At 53.0% G+C, this 20,810-nt stretch overlaps 1 protein-coding gene across 2 annotated transcripts in view; it reads right to left on the bottom strand.

Annotated features, from left to right (window-relative positions):
* The window catches only part of PLXNA2 (plexin A2), a 203,062-nt gene that overhangs the window by 3,337 nt on the left and 178,915 nt on the right, over nucleotides 1-20,810 (bottom strand). Inside the window, exons 15-29 of one of the 2 annotated variants that reach the window (XM_074351903.1) lie at nucleotides 19,252-19,388; nucleotides 18,100-18,267; nucleotides 17,880-17,973; nucleotides 14,271-14,510; nucleotides 13,496-13,639; nucleotides 12,979-13,213; nucleotides 11,956-12,098; nucleotides 10,976-11,244; nucleotides 8,983-9,049; nucleotides 8,639-8,785; nucleotides 8,370-8,529; nucleotides 7,910-8,013; nucleotides 4,169-4,268; nucleotides 2,979-3,169; nucleotides 1,527-1,696 (exon numbers count right to left, since the gene is read on the bottom strand). In XM_074351903.1, the coding sequence (XP_074208004.1) occupies nucleotides 1,527-1,696; nucleotides 2,979-3,169; nucleotides 4,169-4,268; nucleotides 7,910-8,013; nucleotides 8,370-8,529; nucleotides 8,639-8,785; nucleotides 8,983-9,049; nucleotides 10,976-11,244; nucleotides 11,956-12,098; nucleotides 12,979-13,213; nucleotides 13,496-13,639; nucleotides 14,271-14,510; nucleotides 17,880-17,973; nucleotides 18,100-18,267; nucleotides 19,252-19,388 (2,369 nt within the window). The other variant, XM_074351904.1, reaches the window with a different exon arrangement.

Genomic DNA, 20,810 nt, shown 5'->3' with positions numbered 1-20,810 from the left:
AAATGTCTCAGTTCGTGCCAAGTCTTGGGAAAGGCCAGCTTTGCCCACTCCAAGCTTTTCCATTATGATTTCTGCTTGTCTTCCCAAGTGCAGTGGGACCTACTCACTTTCCTTAACCTGAGGGGAGCGGCCTGGGCTGAGAGGTAACCTTTCTCTTCCACCCTCCCCTTCCTCCTGCAGCTTTGGAAGTTTCTAATATTCTTTCATTGGACATGAGGTATTTGAGGTCTGGCTAAGGGGACTCTCCCCACAAATCCAAGGCAGGGCATTTCATGACTTGGGCCTGATCAGCAACAGAATGAACAGAGATGGGGACAGTCCAGAACTTTCTCGATTTCTTTGAAGTTGCCGCTCCCAGCGCTAGGTGGGGGATCCTCTGAAGTGAAGGGAACAGCCTCGGCCCTGGGAATGCAGACGAAGGGCCTGTGTCCCAGTGACGTGCACTGGGGGCTCCTCACCCCATGACCACCGGAGTCCCTCCATTTCCCTCCACTGTGATCAAAGCAGCAGGCTTTGGAGGGCTTGGCAACCACAACACCCCGGAAAGACAGGGCTATATGGGGTTTGGAGTTGGGTTTTTCTTAAGTGTTTTGCTGGTTGCTAGGATTTTTGATTCCCAAATAACAGCCGGGGCCCATCTGTGCCGGCACTGTTTTCTGAGGAGATCGCTGACTCCAGACAGCTGTGTGGGCTGCCTGCCCAACCCACATGCCTGGACCGCCTCTCTCCCCTCTCTGTGCTCTTTCCTGAAGGAAGGTTTTTGACTCCTGCTCCCGGCCAGGCCCTGTCTGATCTGAAAGCCAGTCTTTAGCTGGGTCTGTGGTCCAGGTTCAAAACCCAGGAGAGAGAAGCCTTGTGCGAGGAGCCTGCGGGAGCTGTTCCCCCCCTGCTGGGTCTGGCTGCCTTAGGGGAGGGAGCTGCGCCTGCAGGACATCCCGCCTGCTGCTTCCTGAAAGCCAAGGCGCCGGGGGTAATGACGTGGCCTTAAGGGATCAGGTTTGCAATGACATCCTTGTAGTTGGTGGGCTCAAGTCTATAGCAGGTGCAAGCTCTCTCCCAGCGCTGGCCCACCTCCCCAGGGGTCTAAGTTTAAGTCAGGGCTTCCCTGCGTCAGGAAGTGCCTTGGATTCTGCCCTGCTCAGATTGCCCCACGCTGCCTTGCTTTGAGGCTCTGCTGCTCGGTCTCAGAAGTGGCTCTTTGTGGAGGTTCCCCCAGCATCCTTTCCTGAGAACCAGAAGTCACAGTCAGGGAGGAGGCGCTTCTTGGGGAATGGCCTCAGCCTGAAAGTGTGTGTGCTTCCTGATGCCGGTCCTATGCCAGGCAGGCCCCACTTGGCGCTGGCAGCCTGGGGACCACGTTGGCTCCGTGGAGCATATGTGCGCTATTTATCTTAGGAGCCTTGGGTTACCCAGCCACAGCCGAGAAAGGGCTGCCCCCATCTCCCTGGTCCTTACTGGTCCCCACCCCCCACAGCTTGCGACCTCCCCAGGCTGCAGCTCCCCCTGGGCTCCCCGAGGGGGTTTACCAGTTGCTTTTCCAGGTGTGCCGCACATCTGTGTCATGAATGCTGTGTCTGTCTGCCTGCTCATCCAGGAAATCGAACATGTACTTGATGGCCAGGGGGAGAGCGCTGCCCCGGTGCACAGTGCTGAACAAGGTCTCAAACAAGTCGTCCACGAACTTCTGCAGGGTGCCCTGGGGGAGGGGAGAGTATGAGGTGGGGGCGGGGGGGGCAGGCAGCAGACGGGTGGACCAGATGGTGCCTTGGACCGATCCTGCCTTGGAAACGTGTCTGAGACGCCAGGCTGTACAGACGGCACGGTAGGGGTGGGGAGGGGACTGCCGGGGTGTTGGGGAGGTGGCAGGGACCAAATGGGATGCAGATTCCCCCAACCTGCAGCCATGGGCCACATTTCTGCCTGTGTCTGTGCCAGGTGTTTGACAGGAAGACAGCAAGTGCTCTGAGCCCAGGTCTCCTGAAGGGCTCAGGCTGGAAGCGAGGGTATCTGCAGAACAGCATGGAGGATGGAGACCCTCCTGGCAGAAGCAGGGCAGGACCTCGGAGGCTCAGACAGGAGGGTGTGAAAGGGCTTACCACATGAGTGTCCTGGGATCAGCTGTTTGGAGTGGGGACTGTGGGTGAAGGGTCCAGACCCAAGAATGTTCAGGTACTGCCTGACCACAGGGCCTTGGAGGCTACCTGGGGCAGGGACAAGGCTGGGCCTGGGGCCCACAGTTTGCAGGTTCAAGGAATACCTCTGAAGGTCAGGAAAATATCCAACCTTTTTGGTGTCTCTTTGTTGGACTCTTATTAGCATATTACTCAAAGCAAAATTGGAGACGTAATCTGATGGTGTATTTCTGTGGCACATCTGAGAGCTGAGCCTGAGATGTCACTGTCTTAGAATTTCAGTGGCATTTTTGTGGGGTCAGTGGGGGAGAGTCCTGGCAAATAAGGGCCGTAGGACTGTCACACTTACAGGTATATCTGTTCTCTGCTAGGGAAGCTAGAAGTTGGATTTAGATCACAGCTTCCAGCATTTGGGGGTAGATGACACAGGACAGGGAAGGGGAAGCCATCTCTGGGGTTACTGGAAGGACCAGGCCTTCATGCTTTTCCCATCGTGGCCAGAAAGTGGGTAGAAAAGGCAATGATGGGGAAGCTGGCATATCTGTCCATCTAAAACCAATTAAAACATCCCAGTATGTTCCTAAGGGGTATGAGACCCAGAGGCAAGAAAGCCAGTCCTCTGAGGAGCCATGGTGGTCCCGAGAAGTGGACGAGGGGGAAAGATATCACTGTGATTTTCGCCAAAGGGTAAGGCACAGCAGTGGTCTGGGCTAGGACCTAGACCTGCTTGTCCAAAAGGGTCTCCTTGAAGGACAGACTCCATGATGTCTTTCCTGTGGCGGGGGTTCAAGGGCCAGGACATACCCCTCCAAGGGGCCCTCCCTGGCTGGGCAGAGCAGGAATTACCTTGGTGGCCAGTAGCCGTGTCAGGTAGATCTCTGACACCATCTTACTGCCCCGGTCCCCCTCCTTCTGGTCGCCATGGTCGTGGTTCTTCACCAGATGCCACACCTTGACCCCGCTCTCTAGGTCCGGGGTGATCATGGGGGCCCGAGACCGCAGGCTGTCGGGACTGCCCGTGTACCTGAAGGAGGAGTCTGAGGAGAAGGGGGCGGTGGAGGCGTGTGAGCGACAAATGTCATCATCCTGGCTTGTAGAATCCTTCTAGAGTCCCTGCTGGCCTGGCCAGCTGCACTCACTGAATAAACCAGTCTCACTTGGAAGGGGACCCTTGGGGCTTCATATCTGGTGGGTTATTTTAGAGATCCTTGGTTGGCACCAGGACAGCCTGAAAATTTTTTGTAAAAAGAGGATTTAGAAATTCTGCGAACTGGAGTGGCCCTTGGGAATCTGGGAGTCCCTCATTCCCTGATGCTTCCAGCAAGAAACGGTCAGTAGGTTAAAATGCCAACCGGATATTCTCATCGGGGCTTTGATAAAAATCTGGACACTAAGGAGACGTGGGGGGTCATGTTCTTCTCGGGAGTTAATGGGTTCCTTCTTACTTGGGGCTTAGTATATGGAATTGCTCGAGCCCTTTTTAGAGATGCTGGCTTCAGTCCCAAGGGGTCCTTTAGCTGGACAGCCCAAAGCCTTAGTGCCTACACAGGACCAGAAAAAAACAAGTAAGAGAGAGTGAAGCACCACGACCTCATTGCCCAGAGGGCACTGGTGGCCCGAGCACTCCCAGGGGTGGAAAGGCCAGGATGGCCAGTTTATTGCCCAAGTTGGGACACTCCTGAGAGTAAACGGGGGCACTGTTAATAACTCAGCCAGGACTATAGGCATGAACTGGGACTGAGATATGCGAGCCCCCCATCCAGGAGCCTCCTTGGTTCTGGGCTCTTGAAACTCCCACATCAGACTTGAACTATCAAAGGGAGGGTTCATGGTGCCACCTGCTGCCACGGCCCTGAGTTGACAGGATGCTCCAGGGATGACTGGACTAGGGAGAAAGGGAAACGAATGAGCAAAGGCCCTTGACTGGAGGCTGGCAGCAGCGTGGGCCTCCGGCTGTGGGAAGGGACAGTGAGCAGTCCTCAGTAGTCACAGAGGATTCCACTCCAAGCCGCCCAGGCTGCCTTCCGGGTCCTCACCGTATCTGCTGATGGACGTCCGGGAGATGCTGGCGGAGGCAGGGATGTTGTAGGAGGAGGTCTGTTTGGGGACCAGAGCCACCACCGATCTGTCTGACACCTGAGAAGGGTACAAAAGGTCCAGTGTGGGTGAATGTAGTATCTTGGGAAATTAAGCAGTCAAGTACTTCTAGAAGGTTATTGAATAGGGGTGGGAAGAGCGTAAGGAGTTCAGGAATACTAGAAATAACAATTCCTGCTGTTCAACATGGTAGCAACTCACCACCGGTTGCTAATGTTGCAATGTGGTTAGTCCAGAGTGAGATCCACGCTAAGTGTCTGAACTCAGGTGTGGTGTAAATGTACAGTATACACTGGGTTTCAATGACTTAGTGTGCATAAACGTATACAAACTATCTCATTGATAGTTTTTATATTGATCACATGACTAAATAACAATTATTTTAGATCAGTTGTGTTAAAACGTTGTTAATATTACTCTCACCTGTTTATTTTTAACTTTTAAATGTGACTAGTGAAAAATCTCAAGTTATACGTATGGCTTGCGTTATATTTCTATTAGAGATGGGGTAGACTGGCCTGTCTTCAACCCTGTGAGTTACATACAATTATCCCCATTTTACAGATGAGCAAAGTGAAGCATCGACAGGCTAAGCGACATCTTCAAGGTCACCCACTAAACACACAGTAGAGCCGAAATTTGTCACCAGGTCTGTCAGGCTCCAGAGTGATGATGTCCTCAGTGCCTTTTAATCTGGGATTTTATTTCAAGACACACTGGTCTGAAGCCCATTTCCCCTCTTGGCTCTGATTTCTCTCTGGCCTAGGTCCTTGTAATGGCCGGGCCACCTAGAGGAGTTTCCCCACAGGGCAGCTGTTCTTGGGGAGTCAGAGAGGAAGATGGTATCTTGCTGATCCTCTGTGAGGGTGGCCGGGCTCAGGACCCAGACTGCAGGGAAAGGGCTGATAAATGAGGAGCCATACTGAAGACATTTGGGGCCATTTTGATTTAAGATTACCCTCCATCCAATAAAAACGGAGAATCCCCAGAATTGTGGCGATCCAATTAAACCCCTAACGCAGAGGGAATAAAACAGCTATAATAATGTTATGGGCCATAAAACATTCCTATTAAACCATTTTTTATTTTAACAATTTTTATGAACTTTATAAGTTTGATTTATAGCTGCACCAGTCGTAAAACCATCTTTCTGGGTCTTAAATTGTCAGTCCCTCTCTCCCACCAAAAAAGAATTAAATGTTGGGAAGTCCAACTATAAATGAACATTAGTGCTAACGAGATTCCCTGATAGCCAGTTTTTAGTAGTGGTGTTTAATTTCACCCTCCCCATAAATCTGTGGGAGCCCGGGAAGTTTTTAAAAATCTCTTTGTTAATTAAGACTATGCAGATTTTCTCCTGTCGGAGCTCCAGGGACCTTTGACTCCAGGGAGGGTAACAAGAGGGTGATGTTTTGACTTGATGGCATAAAGCTGCAGGGTCTGGTGCTCTTCACAATGTCTGGAATGTGCCAATGCACCGTGACTTTCCAGCTGGGGCAGCTCCCCGGCATGCAGGCCGTGTGCACCACCAGCACCAGGTCTGGAACGGAGCGGGGGCTCTCCTTGCAACTGACAGCCTAAAAATGATACCTGAAAGGCTGGCAGGGGCAGGGGTCTATTCTCCCGGGGAGAACAGATTGCATTATCATTTATGGTTTAGTGTCACTTCCAGGGAGATTCACAAGGTGACTGGAATGACCACAGTTCGGCTGAATTCCAGCTCTCGTCACTAAATCTCTCTTGTCCTCAGTCCCCAGTCTTTCTCTTGACCAAATCTGTGGTCAAGATGCCTGGCTGGGTCTGACCTTGCCTCTGCCACTTACTAGCTGTGTGACTTCGGGGAAGTCACTCAACCTCTCTGTGCCTCAGCTATCTCACTTGTCAGAGGGGATGATAATCACATCTAGGTCTGCTGTGAGGATTAAAGGAGTTAGGGCGCGTAACGGCTGGGCGCAGTGCCTGGTGCCGGGCGTCACGCAGTTAAGTGCCGTTATTACTGTTATGATCATCATCGTCATCATCACCGTCTCCCAAATGGAAGAATAATCCCTGCTGTCCCCTGTCACTCAGGGCTAGCGTGCGGGAAGCGCCTTGTACTCGGTGAAGCTCAGTAAATATTTGAAGAATGAGTGAATACATGAATGATAAATGACATGAGGGAATTGAAAGTGCTTTGTAGGATGAGCACTGTAAGAACAGAAGATTCCATTCTTCTGATTGGGAGTCATAGGACGGACAGCCCAGTAGCAAGCTTTTGGGCACCAAAGACAGAGGAGGGAGGCCCTATTCCTGCCCTGGAGATACTTCCGATTTGGGGGCGTAAGGCTATTCGCTTTTGCACTTTCTTCTTTGGTTCGAATTGGTTCATTACAACTATTCTACAGGATGCATTAAGCAAGGTGTGAAGAGGGGGTGGGGGTGGAATCAGCAGAGCATGATTACAGCTACTGTGGAGTGGAGGTGGTCTACATCCTGGGTGTCTCACCTGTGGGTCCTAATCCTTCCAACTACCTTCCAAAGTCCGGGTTATATCTCCATTTACTGATGAGGACCCCAAGGTTCAGGGTTCCAGTGACATCACCAGTGAGTAGGGAAGCAGGGGTTTACACACAGCTTGCAAAGCCTTTTCTCTTCCCACTATACCACACTCATTCCATTCAGGGTGGGGGTCCAGACAGGGTGTCAGCAGGGGAATGCAGGCCAGTAAGGGGGTGGAGCCTACAGAAGAGCGATCAGGGTTTCCTCAGTGCCCCTAACTTCCTCTGTGCCCCTGCTGGCAGTTAGGACCCCCAGCGTTCTGGTTGTTAGCAACTTGGTGCTTGAGAACCCAGCCTGCCAGCCCGTCTGCACCCTTCCCGCGTGACACAGGGACAGAGGGCGGCGTTATTAATCAGCCAATACCACAGAGTCCCGCAGCCCGAGGCGCTTCCTCTGGTTCGTTTAATTTCCCTCGGTGTCTCTCATTTGCAGCTTCTGTTTTAGTATTTTTCCTGAATTCCAACCAACCTACCTGTGCTTAATCTTACAGAGACCCCCAGCTATGAGTGGCTACATGGGAGGTGAGGGTGGGTGGGAACAGATTCCTCTTGGATCTTTTGTTCTTTTTCTGGTATTTTTTTCTGGACTGTTCATTCAATGTGTCTGCCAGTGTGCTAAATGCTCTACCTACTATATTCAATCTATTCCACACAACTTTATGGGACAGGGATTATTATTAACCCCATTTTACAGATGAGAAGAATGAGAACGTAAGTAACTTCCCCAAGGATACCAGCTAGTAAGTAACAGAACGCAAGACCCAATTCCCTGCTTCGTTGCAGGTGAGAAGTGTAAGCCAAAGCTGTGTTAGTAGGAAGTCGGAGAGAAAGAACAGACACCTATGCAGCTGTCCTTGAAAGATGCAATTTTTCTGCAGGTGTAGAGCTACACTCTGTACAGGGTAGGGATGTCTAGCCTTACCCCAGTTTCTCCGGGTGAGTCTGGACTGTTTTTGACAACATCCCCCAGTAATTCTAATTAGTAGCTGGGTCTGAGAATCACTGTCACTGAGCATCACTCAGGGAGGAGGAGGAGAGGGGAGATAAGGGCGCCCTTTTGGGGCTTTGAGGGCCTGAGAGTACACCTTGCGGGGAGGGACATTCTGCGGGGGCACAGGTCACCAGCACAAAGCCCTGCCCCACCTGGTAGTGCATCAGCGTGTTGAGCCTCTTCCAGTCGCCCTCGATCTTGGTGGTGATGTCCTCGTCCTGCAGCACGACCCGGGCAATCCGGCCTTGGCGCCACTCTGGGTGGACAGGGTGGTGCAGTAGCAGTGTGAGGGGTGGCGGCCACAAGCCAGGACCGCCCAGTAGTGCCTCCTCTAGGGGCCTGGTAACCCTGGCCCCCTCAAGTCTATCAGTGCAACCACAGTGCTTAAGACGTCCAGGGCTCCGTGGGGTCAAGCCAACTGCGAGAAGCACGGGCCTCCCTAGGAGCGGCCACATCTGAGCAGGCGGTGCCCTGGGAGAAGGATTTCACGTGGCCCCACCCCCAGGAGGGGCCGTCTGTGGGCGGGGCTTCACGACTTCCCATCCCACCCCGTCCCGTGGCGCAGACGCCCTCCTAGAGGGGCCGCTCCCACTCCAAGGCCAGGCCTCCTACCCAAGTCCATGTCCACAGCCCTCGGCCGCTGGGAGTAGGGCACGTTCTTGTAGACGGCGTCGAGGATCTTCTCCTTGACCTGAGTGATGGTGTCACAGTTTAACACCTTCACTGGGATCTCTGGACTGTTCTCGTTGTCGGGGTTGACGCAGTTCAGGATCTACAAGTGGCGACAGAGAGGGAGCCCTCAGACTGGCTTTGGGGTCAGAGGACGGAGCGCGGATCAGAGGCAGGAGACTGGTGTTGCCCCCGGGCTTCCGGCCCCTCACCAGCGTCTTGTACTCGATCTGCTGCCGGATGAGCTTGTCCTCGCTCAGGGAGTAGCGGGCCTCGCCCGTGATGGCATCGATGGGGCCCTTCTCCATCTGCTGCTTGATGGCGCAGTACAGCATGAAGAGCGGCTCCCCGGCGCACTCCTGCGGGCACAGGCAGGGCGTGGGCGGCGGGGCACCAGCCTCCTTCTCGCCCTCTCCTGACCCTGCTCCCAGGCCCGCTTGGCTTTGGAGCAGCTGGCCAGGTAGGTCCTTTTCCTGAGGAGGTCCCCATGCAGCCCTGATGGCCTGCCCCGCAACTGGCTCTCAGCTCCCGGCCCCCATCTCACTCCAATTCTCACCTTCAGAAACTTATGCAGGAGGAAGGCAAACCAATTGGTCAGCATCTTCTCAGCCACAGACTCTGTCCTGGGGAGGGGCAGAGGGATGAGGGGCAGTCCTTTATGGAGGAATCTCAGAGGCGGTGACTAGCTTGTGGCATGGGCTATGGCCCAAGAGAACGAGGGCAGGAAAGAATACACAGGGTTGGGAGCCAGGACACTGTGTCCTGGCCCAACTCTTATCAATCACCTGAAGTGAGACCTTGGACCAGAGGAGTATTCTTTCTGGGCCTCAGTTTCCTGTGAAAATGGAGTGGTACTATAGGTCTGCAGTTACAGGTGCCAAGTACCCCATCCCCCAGAACTATAAAGGATGGGTTCTCCCTACTCTCTGCTGGCTTCAGGCTGATACATAGCATTTCTCTGTCCCTCCGGGATTTCCTGCATGTCTGAACATGTCTGAATACTTTATGTAGCATATCCAGAAGGTCCCTGGTACCTGCCCTCCAAATACTCAGAGTCAGACTGCCTGGGTTCAAATCCTGGCTCTGCTGCATACTGGCTGTGTGATCTTGAGTGAGTCATTTCCCCTCTCTGGGTTCAGTTTCTCCATCTCTAAATGGGGATAATAGTAACAATCATCACCATCATCATCTACCCCACAGGGTAGTTGTCAGGGTTGAATGGGTTAATATACGTAAAGTGCTAAGAATAGCCCCTGATACGTGATAGCCAGTCACTATTGCTGTCCTGTGGGGTTGCGTATCCCAGTCCCTCAGGTGCAGAGTGGTGTGTGGAAGTGTTTGGCTGCTAGGGGATACGCTTCTGAAAGCACTGCCCCTTCCCCCAGCACCCCTCCACCCCGCGCCATCCCAGGCTGTAGATCTAGGGACTTGGAAAGGAACAAAGCGGCTGTGACAGACCCTCAGGGATGGGAATGCTGGGGGGGTATTTTAACTCCCTGCACGTGGTGCAAATTATACCCTCTGGTTGCAGTAAATTCCAGGCACTTGCCAGGGCTGCTCTGAGTCCGGGTTTGGGAGAGAGTGACAAAGGCAGAAGAAATTGTAGCTTTCTCCCCTGGCCCCTCCCAGCACCCTCTCCCTGCATTGTGCCTGCGATTAGCTCTAATTTAAATACAACAGCTCTTAATGAGAGTTTCTAATGCTCAGATTGGCAGAATTGGGGCTCAGTACTCATAAAACAAAGCCATTCTTCCTCCCATCTCACCCCACGTGGGGTCTGGAAGCCTGAGACCTTGCCAGGAGGAGGCTACGGAGAAGGCAATGGAATGGAGGTTGTGGGTTCCACTCCCCGAGGCCTCCGGAGAGGGAGGTCTGGGGGGTTGGATGCCAAGGTCTCTGACCCTCTTCCCTGCCAGGACAGTGGCAACTGGGGAGGGGGCATGTGGTAGATACTGGTGATTCAGATCCAGGAAGCTGGGCGCTGAAGGGAGAGGCTGTACCATATCTCTAGCCTGGCGCTGCCCAACGGAACCCCCACGATGGTGCAATGGTTTCTACCTGTGCTTCCAATATGGTGGCCACCACGAGGCAACTGAACACGTGGAGTGTCTAGTGCGATGGAGGAAATGAATTTTACACTTTATTTCATTGAATGAATAGCCAGAGGTGCTACCGTGTTGGACAGCACAGCTCTAAACGCAGCTCTAGACTGTGAGACAGGTGTTCCTGGTGTCATTCTTGTTCACGAGAAAACTAAACAGCAGAGAGGCCACACCACTGACCCAAGGTCACACGATCAGCTGGTGGCAGAGCTGGGGTTCCAGCTGAATTAGGTGCCGAGGGCTGTGCTCCTGCACCGCGCTCAGCACCTGCAGGCACTGCATGGCCGCCCGGGCTGAAGGAAGATGAGACTGTGGGAAGTGCGGGGATACAGGCCTCTCTGGCAAGGGATGCTCTCTCACGCTGCTCAGGGGACCCGCTCTAACTGGCTCCGTGTCCCTGTGCAGATGCCAGCCGCCTCCCCACCCCACCCCCGGTGTGGGACAGACCTCCGGAGAAGCAGCTTGGGGTGGTTCTTGTTCTCCAGGTTCTTGTCGATGAGGTCGGAGAGCAGCTGCTTGAGGACGTCGGTGGCGTACTCCAGGCGGCCCTGCAGGCCGGTCATGATGAGAGAGGCCACATTGCCGCGGTCGCGCATGGAGAAGCTGCGCTGCAGCTCCAGCGTGCGGATGAAGGTCAGCAGGAACACCTTGTTGTTGATGAGCTGGGCGAAGAGCTTCAGGGCCTTCTCCACGTGCTGCTGCCCGTTGCCCTGCACCTAGGGTGGGGGTGATGGGCGCAGCCTTAGAGGACAGGCCTCCAGCTCTCCCTGAGGGTCTTGGCTGGTGGCGATACCAGCTAGAGGACTCTCTCCAGGACACCTGTAACTGCCCCACCCCATCTCCCCAACCCACGGCGATGTAGCAATGGCTGGTCTCTGAGGTCTGCAGCCTGCTCTGACCTCCCATTCGGTAGAGAGTTTTGGGCTCCAGGTAGAGTCCTCAGAGAGGATGCGGGCCATCCATCTGATTTTCCCAAGGACACAGCACAATAGAAGATACCCCATCAGACTAGCTTGGTTTACAAGTTTCTTCTTAATCTCCTCTGCCTTGATTTATTATCTTTAGTAAAACAAACTGGGAAATGAACAAACAAACCTCACATAATCATACGTCTTTCCTTAAGCCACATTAAATCCATTTGGAAATGGGGCAGAATCTTAGTTAATTAATTCAATCATTAATTAAAAAATGACAAACAATCAGCTTTCCCCTGGAATCATCCCAAAAAGTCTAGGTGCGTCCCCCACCCCCGCCTTGGCTGTGGTCTTCCTGGTCAGAAATATCCCTGTTGCGGTGAGGTTGTTACAAGCTATTTCTCCTCCTCACTCTTGACCTTCCTCTGAGCTGCTGGGCCCCCCTGGCATTTACTAGGAAACCCAGGCCCTGAGTCTCCCCGGGGCAGCTGGGCAAAAAGAGGCAGGCGTTACCTCCAGCTCACGCAGGACGGGATGGTCCTCGATGCCAGGGAATAGGACACGCATGGCATAGGTCCGATAGTCAAGGTAGGGGATTCCTGAACGGTCCAGGTCGCTGGTCAGCTCATTGATGTCTGTCTGGAGCTCAGCAAAAGCTGTGAAAGTGCAGTGGAGCCAGGGAGGCTCAGAGGGGAACCCAGGCAGGGGAGGAGAAAGGCAAGAGGAGACCTAACCTCCAGACCCTGGGCCAGCAGGGCCTCCCCTTAGTGGCAGGCATTCCCACTCCTGATGCCCTCCCAGCTCGTCCCCAGCCCTGGCACAGGGAGGGGCTGTTGCCCACTTTTCCCCAGCCTGGCTCTTCCTTTCGTCCAGCAGAGGGCTTGTTCTGATCTCGAGGTTTGCAGCAAAAAGGAGCAATGTTTGGATTCCTAATTGAGATGTTTACTCAGAGAGTCCTCCGGGTCCTCAGCCCGAGGGGACACCAGGTACACTGGTCACCTGGCAGCGGTGGTTGCTTGGGAGATGGAAGGAAACAATCTCACTCCCTCTCATGCCCACAGCCCCGGATGCCAGCAAGTGGCCTTCAGAGCCTCAGCCTGCAGCGCTGGCGGAACACACCCTGGGGGGGGGGGGGGTTGGAGGGAGGGGAGGTGTTCTCCTGCCCTTCCTGCTGCTTCGAAGGCAGCCAGGTGACAGAAGCCAAACCTCCCACATGGGGATCTAGAATCTGAGGCAACAGGGCCAGGGAGGCTCGGACTGTGGGGAGTCTGAGGCCCCGAGAGGGAGAGGAGGCTGCCAGATTGTGGGATGAGTTAGGGCACAGGGGGACAGAATAATGGGATCAGGCCTGGGGATTCTTGTTAGGACTTCTCTGGCCCTGAGTGCAAAGGAAGCTTCCAGGAAAACAGAAGTCAAAGTGGAGCATAAGTGCTTGGAGTGGAAGAGATGGAGTAAAGGTGAGACCTGTTTAGGGAGGCGGGTAATACGGCTGGTGAGGAAGGGGGTGCCTGGAAGCCAGGGCGTGCCCCCGCTTACCTTCCTTACACTCCAGAGCCACCCGGGACTCCAGGTTGTCCATCTGCATTTGGAGCCGCTTGAGGGTGAGGTCGTTCTCGCGAGACTTGCGCTTGTAGGCGATGAGGACGATGATGACGATGATGAGCAGGAGGCTGCCGCCCGCCGCGATGCTGACGATGGCGGGCAGGGTCAGCAAGCTGTCTGAGATGACGCTCACCGAGCCGGGCGAGAACACCATCCCGCCCACGTGGACCTGTGCACGGCACACACACACACTGGAGAGCCCCGGCGTGCCGTCCCATCATGATCATTTCAGAACGGACGCGAGAGGCTACAACCGCACAGTGCAGCTTGGATTCAATACAACTTCCTGCTTACTACCCGCCTTTCTTGCCTGGAGTTCTTAACTTCTACCCATTTTACTATAGGACATGGGGAGGGGGAGATGTGGAGGAGGTGGAAGAGCCTTTCTTTACGACAGATCACACAGGTGTGGTAAGGAGGGAGGGAAGTAATGAGAAGAGGGTTCACTCACCATGACTTTGTGCTGCCCGGTGAGGTTAGGAGGCTCGCACAGGAGCTGTGTCTCGGACACGGTGACGGCGCACGGGGTCTCTCCAATCAGCACCGTGTAGTTGAGTTTGGCACCTCCAGAGGCAGGAGGGCAGAGGTTTTTGCCCTGTAGATAACAGCAATCTTAATAGAGCTAATTGACACATGGACACAGAAATTAACTGCCTATTTAAAGAGAGATTAAAGAGATGGCGTAAGGGCGGCAACGCAAAACCCGAGGCATGACTCCACGGTAGGTGTTTGGAGAGGAATTCTAACAGCCACAATGTAGAGGGAAAAAGAGAAAACATAAAAGAGGAGAGAATAAAAGGGAGGGAAAGAGTGGGAAAGAGAGGAAGGGGATATAAAACAGTAAACAAGCAACAGTTTGGGGGAGGACACAGGGGATATGAGCGATAGTGGAGTAGCACACACTTGGACAGATGGTACCTGGGGACCACGACCCCTTGACATTTGAGTACAATTTACTGTGGCTACGGATAGGTCAATAAAGGACACAAACCACTGCTGGACTTTTGGGTCCCAAAGCTCACAAGAACACATGGAAATACTCTACAGTGTTTCTTGAGAATCCCAAGATATGTCACTCGATGGGTCAATATCTATAACCAAGCCCCCTTCACAGGGAGATGACAGCTACTTGAGTCCACGTGAGTTGAAGGCAGGAGAGACCAGGCTGGGAGAGGGGTGCTCTCACCAGCCCCGTGCGTGGGACGCACTCTGTCCTGCGCTCCTACCTTTAGAATGATGGGGGATCCTGGCTTTTGATCCAAGACTCCGGTGGGGCTGAGCAGTTCAAAGGTTGGGTTGGGGTAGTAGATGAACTTAGTGTCGTTGTAAATCAGCAAGGACTGGACGTTGTTGAAGACAAATCCAAACTCATCCGGCCGTTCCACGGTGTCCAGGCCGGGCCGGTAGTCCGTGGTCAGGGAGGGTGCCAGGCAGGTCAGGGTGGTGGTGTTGACAACTTTACACACCTAAGAGGCCCAAAGCGCAGCAATCAAACCCTGAGCAGGTGATGCCCGGGGTCAGGCTGCTGCCCTCCCCGCCCTCCGCCTGCTTTGGCCGGTCCCCACTGGGCCACTTGCTGTCTCCGTTAGATATAAGCCCTCGAGGAAAAGGGCTGTGAAATTTGTTTTCATTATTGTTGTTGTTGTTGGGAAGGGGATGCATTTGAACTTCATTCATTCACCAACATTGAGTGAGCATCTACTCTGTGCCAGGCACTGTGCTAGGAATGGGGCCATCAGTGAAAGAGTTCCAGTCTAGGGGAGAGACAAACGATTCAGCAGGCATGACCGTGCAGTCCGGGCAGGGGGCCGGGAGCACAGTAGGGGCACTGGCGCTGGGAAACGCACCGGCGGGGGTGAGAAGCACCTGAGGGGAAAAGAGCCAGGGGCGGTGAGGGTGTCTGTGAGTGTGCACGAGTGTGTGTGTGAGCCTGCGTGGCCTGAAGCAGGGGGAGGGGGACTTGTGGGAGCCTTCCCTTGGAAGAGATGGATGAAGTTTAATCTGAAGAATGTGTGGGGCTTAACCTAGATGAGGGGGATGGTAGGGGATCAAGTCCCAGGCCAAGGAAACAGCAGCAAAGGCCTGGGCGTGAGGGAGCATGGATGTCTGAGCAAAAGGGACAGAAGCAGTGTCCTCTGTGTGTTTGTGTGTGTGTGTGTGTGGTGGGAAGAAGGAAGTTGTGCACGATGAGCACTTTGCCAGCACATAGTAGGTGTTTAGTTAATGTTTATTGAATACAGTGATGGATGAAAAGGGTCCTTCTCCTCCTTAAATGTTCTAGTCAGGACCTCCCTCTTCTCCAGCCAAGTGCCCCCTAACTCTACATGGGGTTATAACCTTGGTATTGACACTGAGTTCATGATGTCTTTTCTTCCTTGGTGGACCCTGGTCTCGTAACAAAAATCCTAGTTGAGCTGGCCCTGCTTGGCACACATTGTGCTATTCTCTCCTCCGGTGGTTTAGTTTTGGGGCTGCCCAAGGCAGCAGCCAGGCTGCAGAAACCGCTCCAGGACCGTGTATGGTCTGGGAAGAAAGCCTGGATGCCTGCCCCTCTCCTCCTGTCTCACTCTGCCCAGCTCAGCTTTGGTTTGGGAACCACCGTGTCCCAGCAACAGCCAAGGGCATCTGTGAGAACCCTGCTCAAGTACATGCTGTCCTGGCGGGTCCACAGATGTTGTGAGTCTGGCCAACACACACATGCTTGGGCTTCAGGATTGGAAAACAAGACCGCGTGTGAAATTGCAAAAAAAAGCTGACATCTGCGTAGAGATTATGTTGGAGCTCCAAGTCTTAACCCTCCCTTTTCAGAGGGAGTTTAAGAGTTTAAACCAAACAGCTCACTGAGGGGTTCATGCAGTGTCAGAGGTCAGAACCCATCCCCATCCTTTTCAGCTCCCCCTTCAGCAGCCCCTTATGAACCTAATGTCCCTTTCACATTCCATCTGGGGACACTTAGGCATAAGGAAAAAGGGGGTGTGGTCAGACTGGTAGAGCTGAGCCAGGGAGTCCCACCTTGAGCTCCACAGGGCAGACTCCCAGGCTGAGTGCCTCTTCCCCGCCCGCTCCACCTTCCTCCCTGCTCACTCCAGCGCCCTTGGACGAGACTCCTCTGGGAATGAGCAAATCGCCCCCAGACAAGCAGCCTCTGTTTGCTCCCTGCCTCGAGCTGCATCGGCACTTTGTCTGCCAAACATTCCTTTGGGTTTTGCGGCTTTCACTTTGGCCCTTCTCACTGGGGCTACTTCCAAACCCAAAGGCAGCGGGTAGCCCTGGGGCAGGGGGCTGAGGATGAGGTGGGGCCCTGAGCTGCAGGGCTGCGGGGGCAACAGGGTTCTTTCCCACCATTCCTGAAAGAGAAGGCATGGGGCAGAGTTTACAAACCGGACTTGATGGAAATCTGCACACCCAGGCTGCCAGCCTGCAGACTCCAGGCAGGTCACTGGGGGAGCTGAGGGCCCCCAACTCTCTAGAGAGAGGAGCTGCTTCTTAACTCCTTGAAGCACGGATGGAGGTGGTGGGAACCTGAGCTGCTGGGAACATTGAGCTTCAGTCTGGGAGTGGAGGGGGATTTAGGCTCTTTTATGCATGGATCAAAGTCTACATTTGGGTTAAGGAGGCACATGTTCTTTTAGTCCAAAGAACTGTGATGATGGTGGGCACTGAAGGTGTGATCCAGGTGTCCCCACGTCCTTGGCATGATGGAATGTCAAGCCCGCCAGCATCTCACGTGGTCTAGTGATGAAGAGTCCAGACGTTTGGCTTCTAGCTTGGCTCTGCCACCAGCCACCTTCATAACTGGGGGCAAGTCATTAATCCTTTCTAGCCTTAGTTTTCTAAGCTATACAATGAGAAGGTTGGACCAGATGATCCCTGAGACATCTCCAGATCTAGCCTTAAGCAGCCTGTCATTTCCTGGGGGAGCCTAAAGCATGCTGGGAAGGTGTCAGAAATAAGAGGGCAGAGGCAGTACCATCTTCCCCATCTCCATCTCAGCCTGCTCCATCCCCATAAGGTCTAAGCAGTAATAATAGTAATTCATATGAAAAATCATGGCCATAATAGCATCTCCTGGACTATAATTATGAATACACTCATGTTTCAGAAAATGTTGGCTGAAAAGAGTGAGATGGAGCTAGTAGAACAAACTGAAAAATTTATAACAACACAGCAGACATTCTGCTCTTACCCTAGAGAACTTTTTTTTTTAACATCACAAAAATCCATAGTGGAAAAAACTAAATTACATGGCTCTGCACAGAGGAGTCAAGTAAAATGTTCAACTTGATCATCTTAGCAACGGGGATGGAGTTATCCGCACGCATTGACTAACGTTTATCAGGTGCCCACCTAGGGCCAGCCAACGGCTACAAGTTACAAATCCACGAGGCGAGTCTTATCACCACCATTTACAGCCGGGGAATGGAGGATCAGAGAGGTTAAATGAAATGATCGTGGTTGTACAGCTAATAGATGGCAGTGTCCTGCCTCCGATTTGGAAATGTCTGAATCCTCAGCCAGAATTTCTTCATCTTCTCACATTGCCTCTTATCAGACCTCAAGGTAAACATATGGCATTAAACAGGAGCCCTTTGCACCATATCTTAAGCTCAGAGGCCAGTACGTTTATACACTCATTATGTTGTCTTCTGACAAGAAATGATTATACTGCAATTATAAAAATCATTGTAAGGCTCAGGTGTTTGGGGCTGCGATTCCGGACTCAGTGTCCTGAGCTAACACTTTTCTCTAGCAGTGCCGGACACAGACCTCATCACATCTCAAAACACAGACACTGCCGTGTTTCCTGGGGACCAGGTGGACCCATGGTTACTCACATTGACAGATTCTTTGCCATTAAACTTGACTCGGATCCTTGGCTCCTGAATGACATCCAGGTTGAAGCCTGTGATGGTCAGGGGTGTGTGGCCACTGGGAACAAGCAGAGGCTGGGTTAGATAGAAACCCTCTCAAGCTGCTGCCTCTTCTCGCCCTGGGATCTGCACCGAGGTGCACTTGGGCGTGGCAGCGGAGTGCGTTCCTGCCCGCCCCCCTCACCTGGCAATGCTCCACTCGGGCTCTATGCGCTGCACCCGGGGGTCATCTATGTACTCGAACTGCAGGTTGTTGTCCACGCGGGCTCGGTCGACACTCACGGAAACTGGGACAGGCCCCAGCCCGTTGGATGACGGGGGTGAGACACACACGATCTCATTCATCGACCGCCTACAGGGAGACAGCGGGAGGGCTGTGAGGGAAGGTGTAGGCAAGAGGGGTGCCCTCCGGCCTGAGAATGCGTTTTCCCAGTCTGAGGGTTCGGCCCAGGAATGTTCTTGTCCTTTTATTCTCTAGACTGCGGAACGTCCCTTAGCAGTTTCAGTGCCTCTTTCTACCTGAGCTCCAACTCCGGGTGGATTAGAGAGGGAGCCAACTGGAGAAGAGGATTAGAGAATGCGGGGCAGGGGCAGGGCTCCAGGGGCTTTGGGGGAACTCCTGTTTTCTGGATCTTTCTAGAATGACGGTTTAGCCAGTGCCTCAAGTCTGGTCAGTCAGTTAATAAACTGAACACCTGCTATGCAGGGAAGTGAACATACAGTCCTTGCCTTCTGGGAGCTTGTGGTCCGAGGAGGAGATGATCAGATAGTACTGAGCAAGTCAAGTTCTCATCCATGGACCCTTTCAGAATTCTCTCTGGATGCTCTCCTTCTCCAGGGCTTCATCAGAACATCTGACAAATAGTAGGTGTGTTCGTACTTTCATGCATGAGAGATGCTCTGAGGATAAGGCTGTGTGCTTGTGGAGGACTGAGGCCATGCAATCTCCATGTTTCTCTGGTCCGCATTTGCCACTCACTAGTGATGGGCTCAGAAGCAAGTTTCTGGATCACTCCGGGGTCTTGTGTCACCATGGTGGGTACACAATGAATGCTGGATGCTGACAGTGACTGAAAACCCCTGGGAGCCTTCTTCATCAGCAGTTCTCACGGTTCTCACTTCTGATCATTTTTACAAGTACTTAGACCCTACGATACTCATGATACAGATTGACTAGTGGTATGTATTTCTCACAGTGACCGGAATGGTATTCGGGCCCGGGATGGGACACATAACATGGAGGTGATGGGGCAGCATATAAGTGAACACGCACAGGAACACGAGGGCCCAGGCCTCACACGTACAGCCTCCTAGCGCTCCTTCGAGCCCTTCTCACCCATAGAACTCGCAGGTCTGGTTGCCCAGGTAAACAGCCACACTGCTCCCAGCCCCGAGGTAATGGCCCGTGATGGTCACCATGGTGCCTCCAGACTCCGGCCCTCGGATGGGGTTGAGTGACAGCACAGAAGGGTTCTTTGGGAGGAAACAGAGAAGTGATCACAGCTCAGGTTTTGCCCGAAGGGAGAAACCCAGACTAGACTTAGAGGCAGAAGGAGGCACTGCATCTGAGCTCAGAGTGGAGGCGCTTCTCCTGCCCTTTCTAATCCCGCACACTCTCTCTGCCTACCCCAGAGTTGAGACCTTTTCAAAGAAGAGGCTCTGGGCATATCCAGGGAAGGCAGAAGGGCCCAGCTTTGGAATTAATTAACTCCCCTGGGAGTCTCATGCTCATAATACTGAAGGGAAGGCAGAGATGACACTGACTAATCTATCAATTAGTTTACAAATTGAGAACAATTTGAAAATGCTTCTCTATCTGGAGTGTGTACTGATTTTTTTGGCACAAAATCAATAGAGCTGAATAGAGCATCCCTGCCTGGATTGGGCCACCGAGAGGCTCCATTAATGGCCAGACACACGTCCTTCCGTCCCTCCCTAAGCACATGAAGGGCACGGCAGCGTGCCTGGTGCAGAGAGCTGCCAATAAATGTTAGACGTGGCTTTCCTGACCTTCATCCGAAGGATAGCCATCATTGACTGGGATTTTCTAGTAAGCTCACTAAATTGTAAAATTATGCTTAAGCTTAAAAGCTAAGCATAATTAGCCTAAATGCATCAGGCAGTCAACCTAAATAAGAAAGGAATGGCTTCTGCCTAGCGGGAGTGGAAGTACATTTAACTGAGCAACTACATATGCATGAACTCTAGTCTGCATTTGCCACTCACTAGTGATGGAGTCAGAAGCAAGTTTCTGGATCACTCCGGGCTTTTGCTTGCTCCTCTGCCAAGAGAGGAAGGTGAGCTGCAAGATCTTTAAAGCCCTCCCAGCTCTGACACTCTACAGCTCTCTCTCCATCTAGTCTTCCTGGGTTTGCTTCTCACACAAGACCCTGTCTGTCCTGCATAGGAGATGGGGTAGGTGAGCAGCAGATATAGGCCCTGGTACCCTCCAATCTGAGAGGAGACCAATACCAGATAAGGCAGAGTCAGGGAAACCTAAAATAAGCAGTAAAATACTTCAGAGAGAATAAGATTTGGTGGTCTAATAATTTTTCGTTCCTCTTAGCAAGGGCTGGTTTGATCCCCTCTGCTGGTGTTAATACTTTTCAATGCCAAGTTTAATGGCACATCAACCCAACTTGGCAGTGTAGGTTAAGTGTCAGAAAAGGGCCTTTGGGGCCCCAGAAGTGAGTTCTTCAGTAGGAATAAAGAAAGCCTTTGGGGCCCTACCACCTGCTGTCTGAGTGTGCAGAAGCGTTTTCAGGTACGAGTGTGTGCACGTGCGTGTAACTGCACAGGCACACGGAGCAACTTGCTTGTACAGCTCACTCCTGTGGTCCTGAACACAGACACACATCCCTGCAGGATTTCAAATGACTCCTCTGAACTCCCACT

This window comes from Camelus bactrianus, chromosome 23, assembly GCF_048773025.1.
Source record: "Camelus bactrianus isolate YW-2024 breed Bactrian camel chromosome 23, ASM4877302v1, whole genome shotgun sequence".
NCBI lineage: Eukaryota > Metazoa > Chordata > Mammalia > Artiodactyla > Camelidae > Camelus > Camelus bactrianus.
This window is presented reverse-complemented; position numbering and strand designations above follow the sequence as displayed.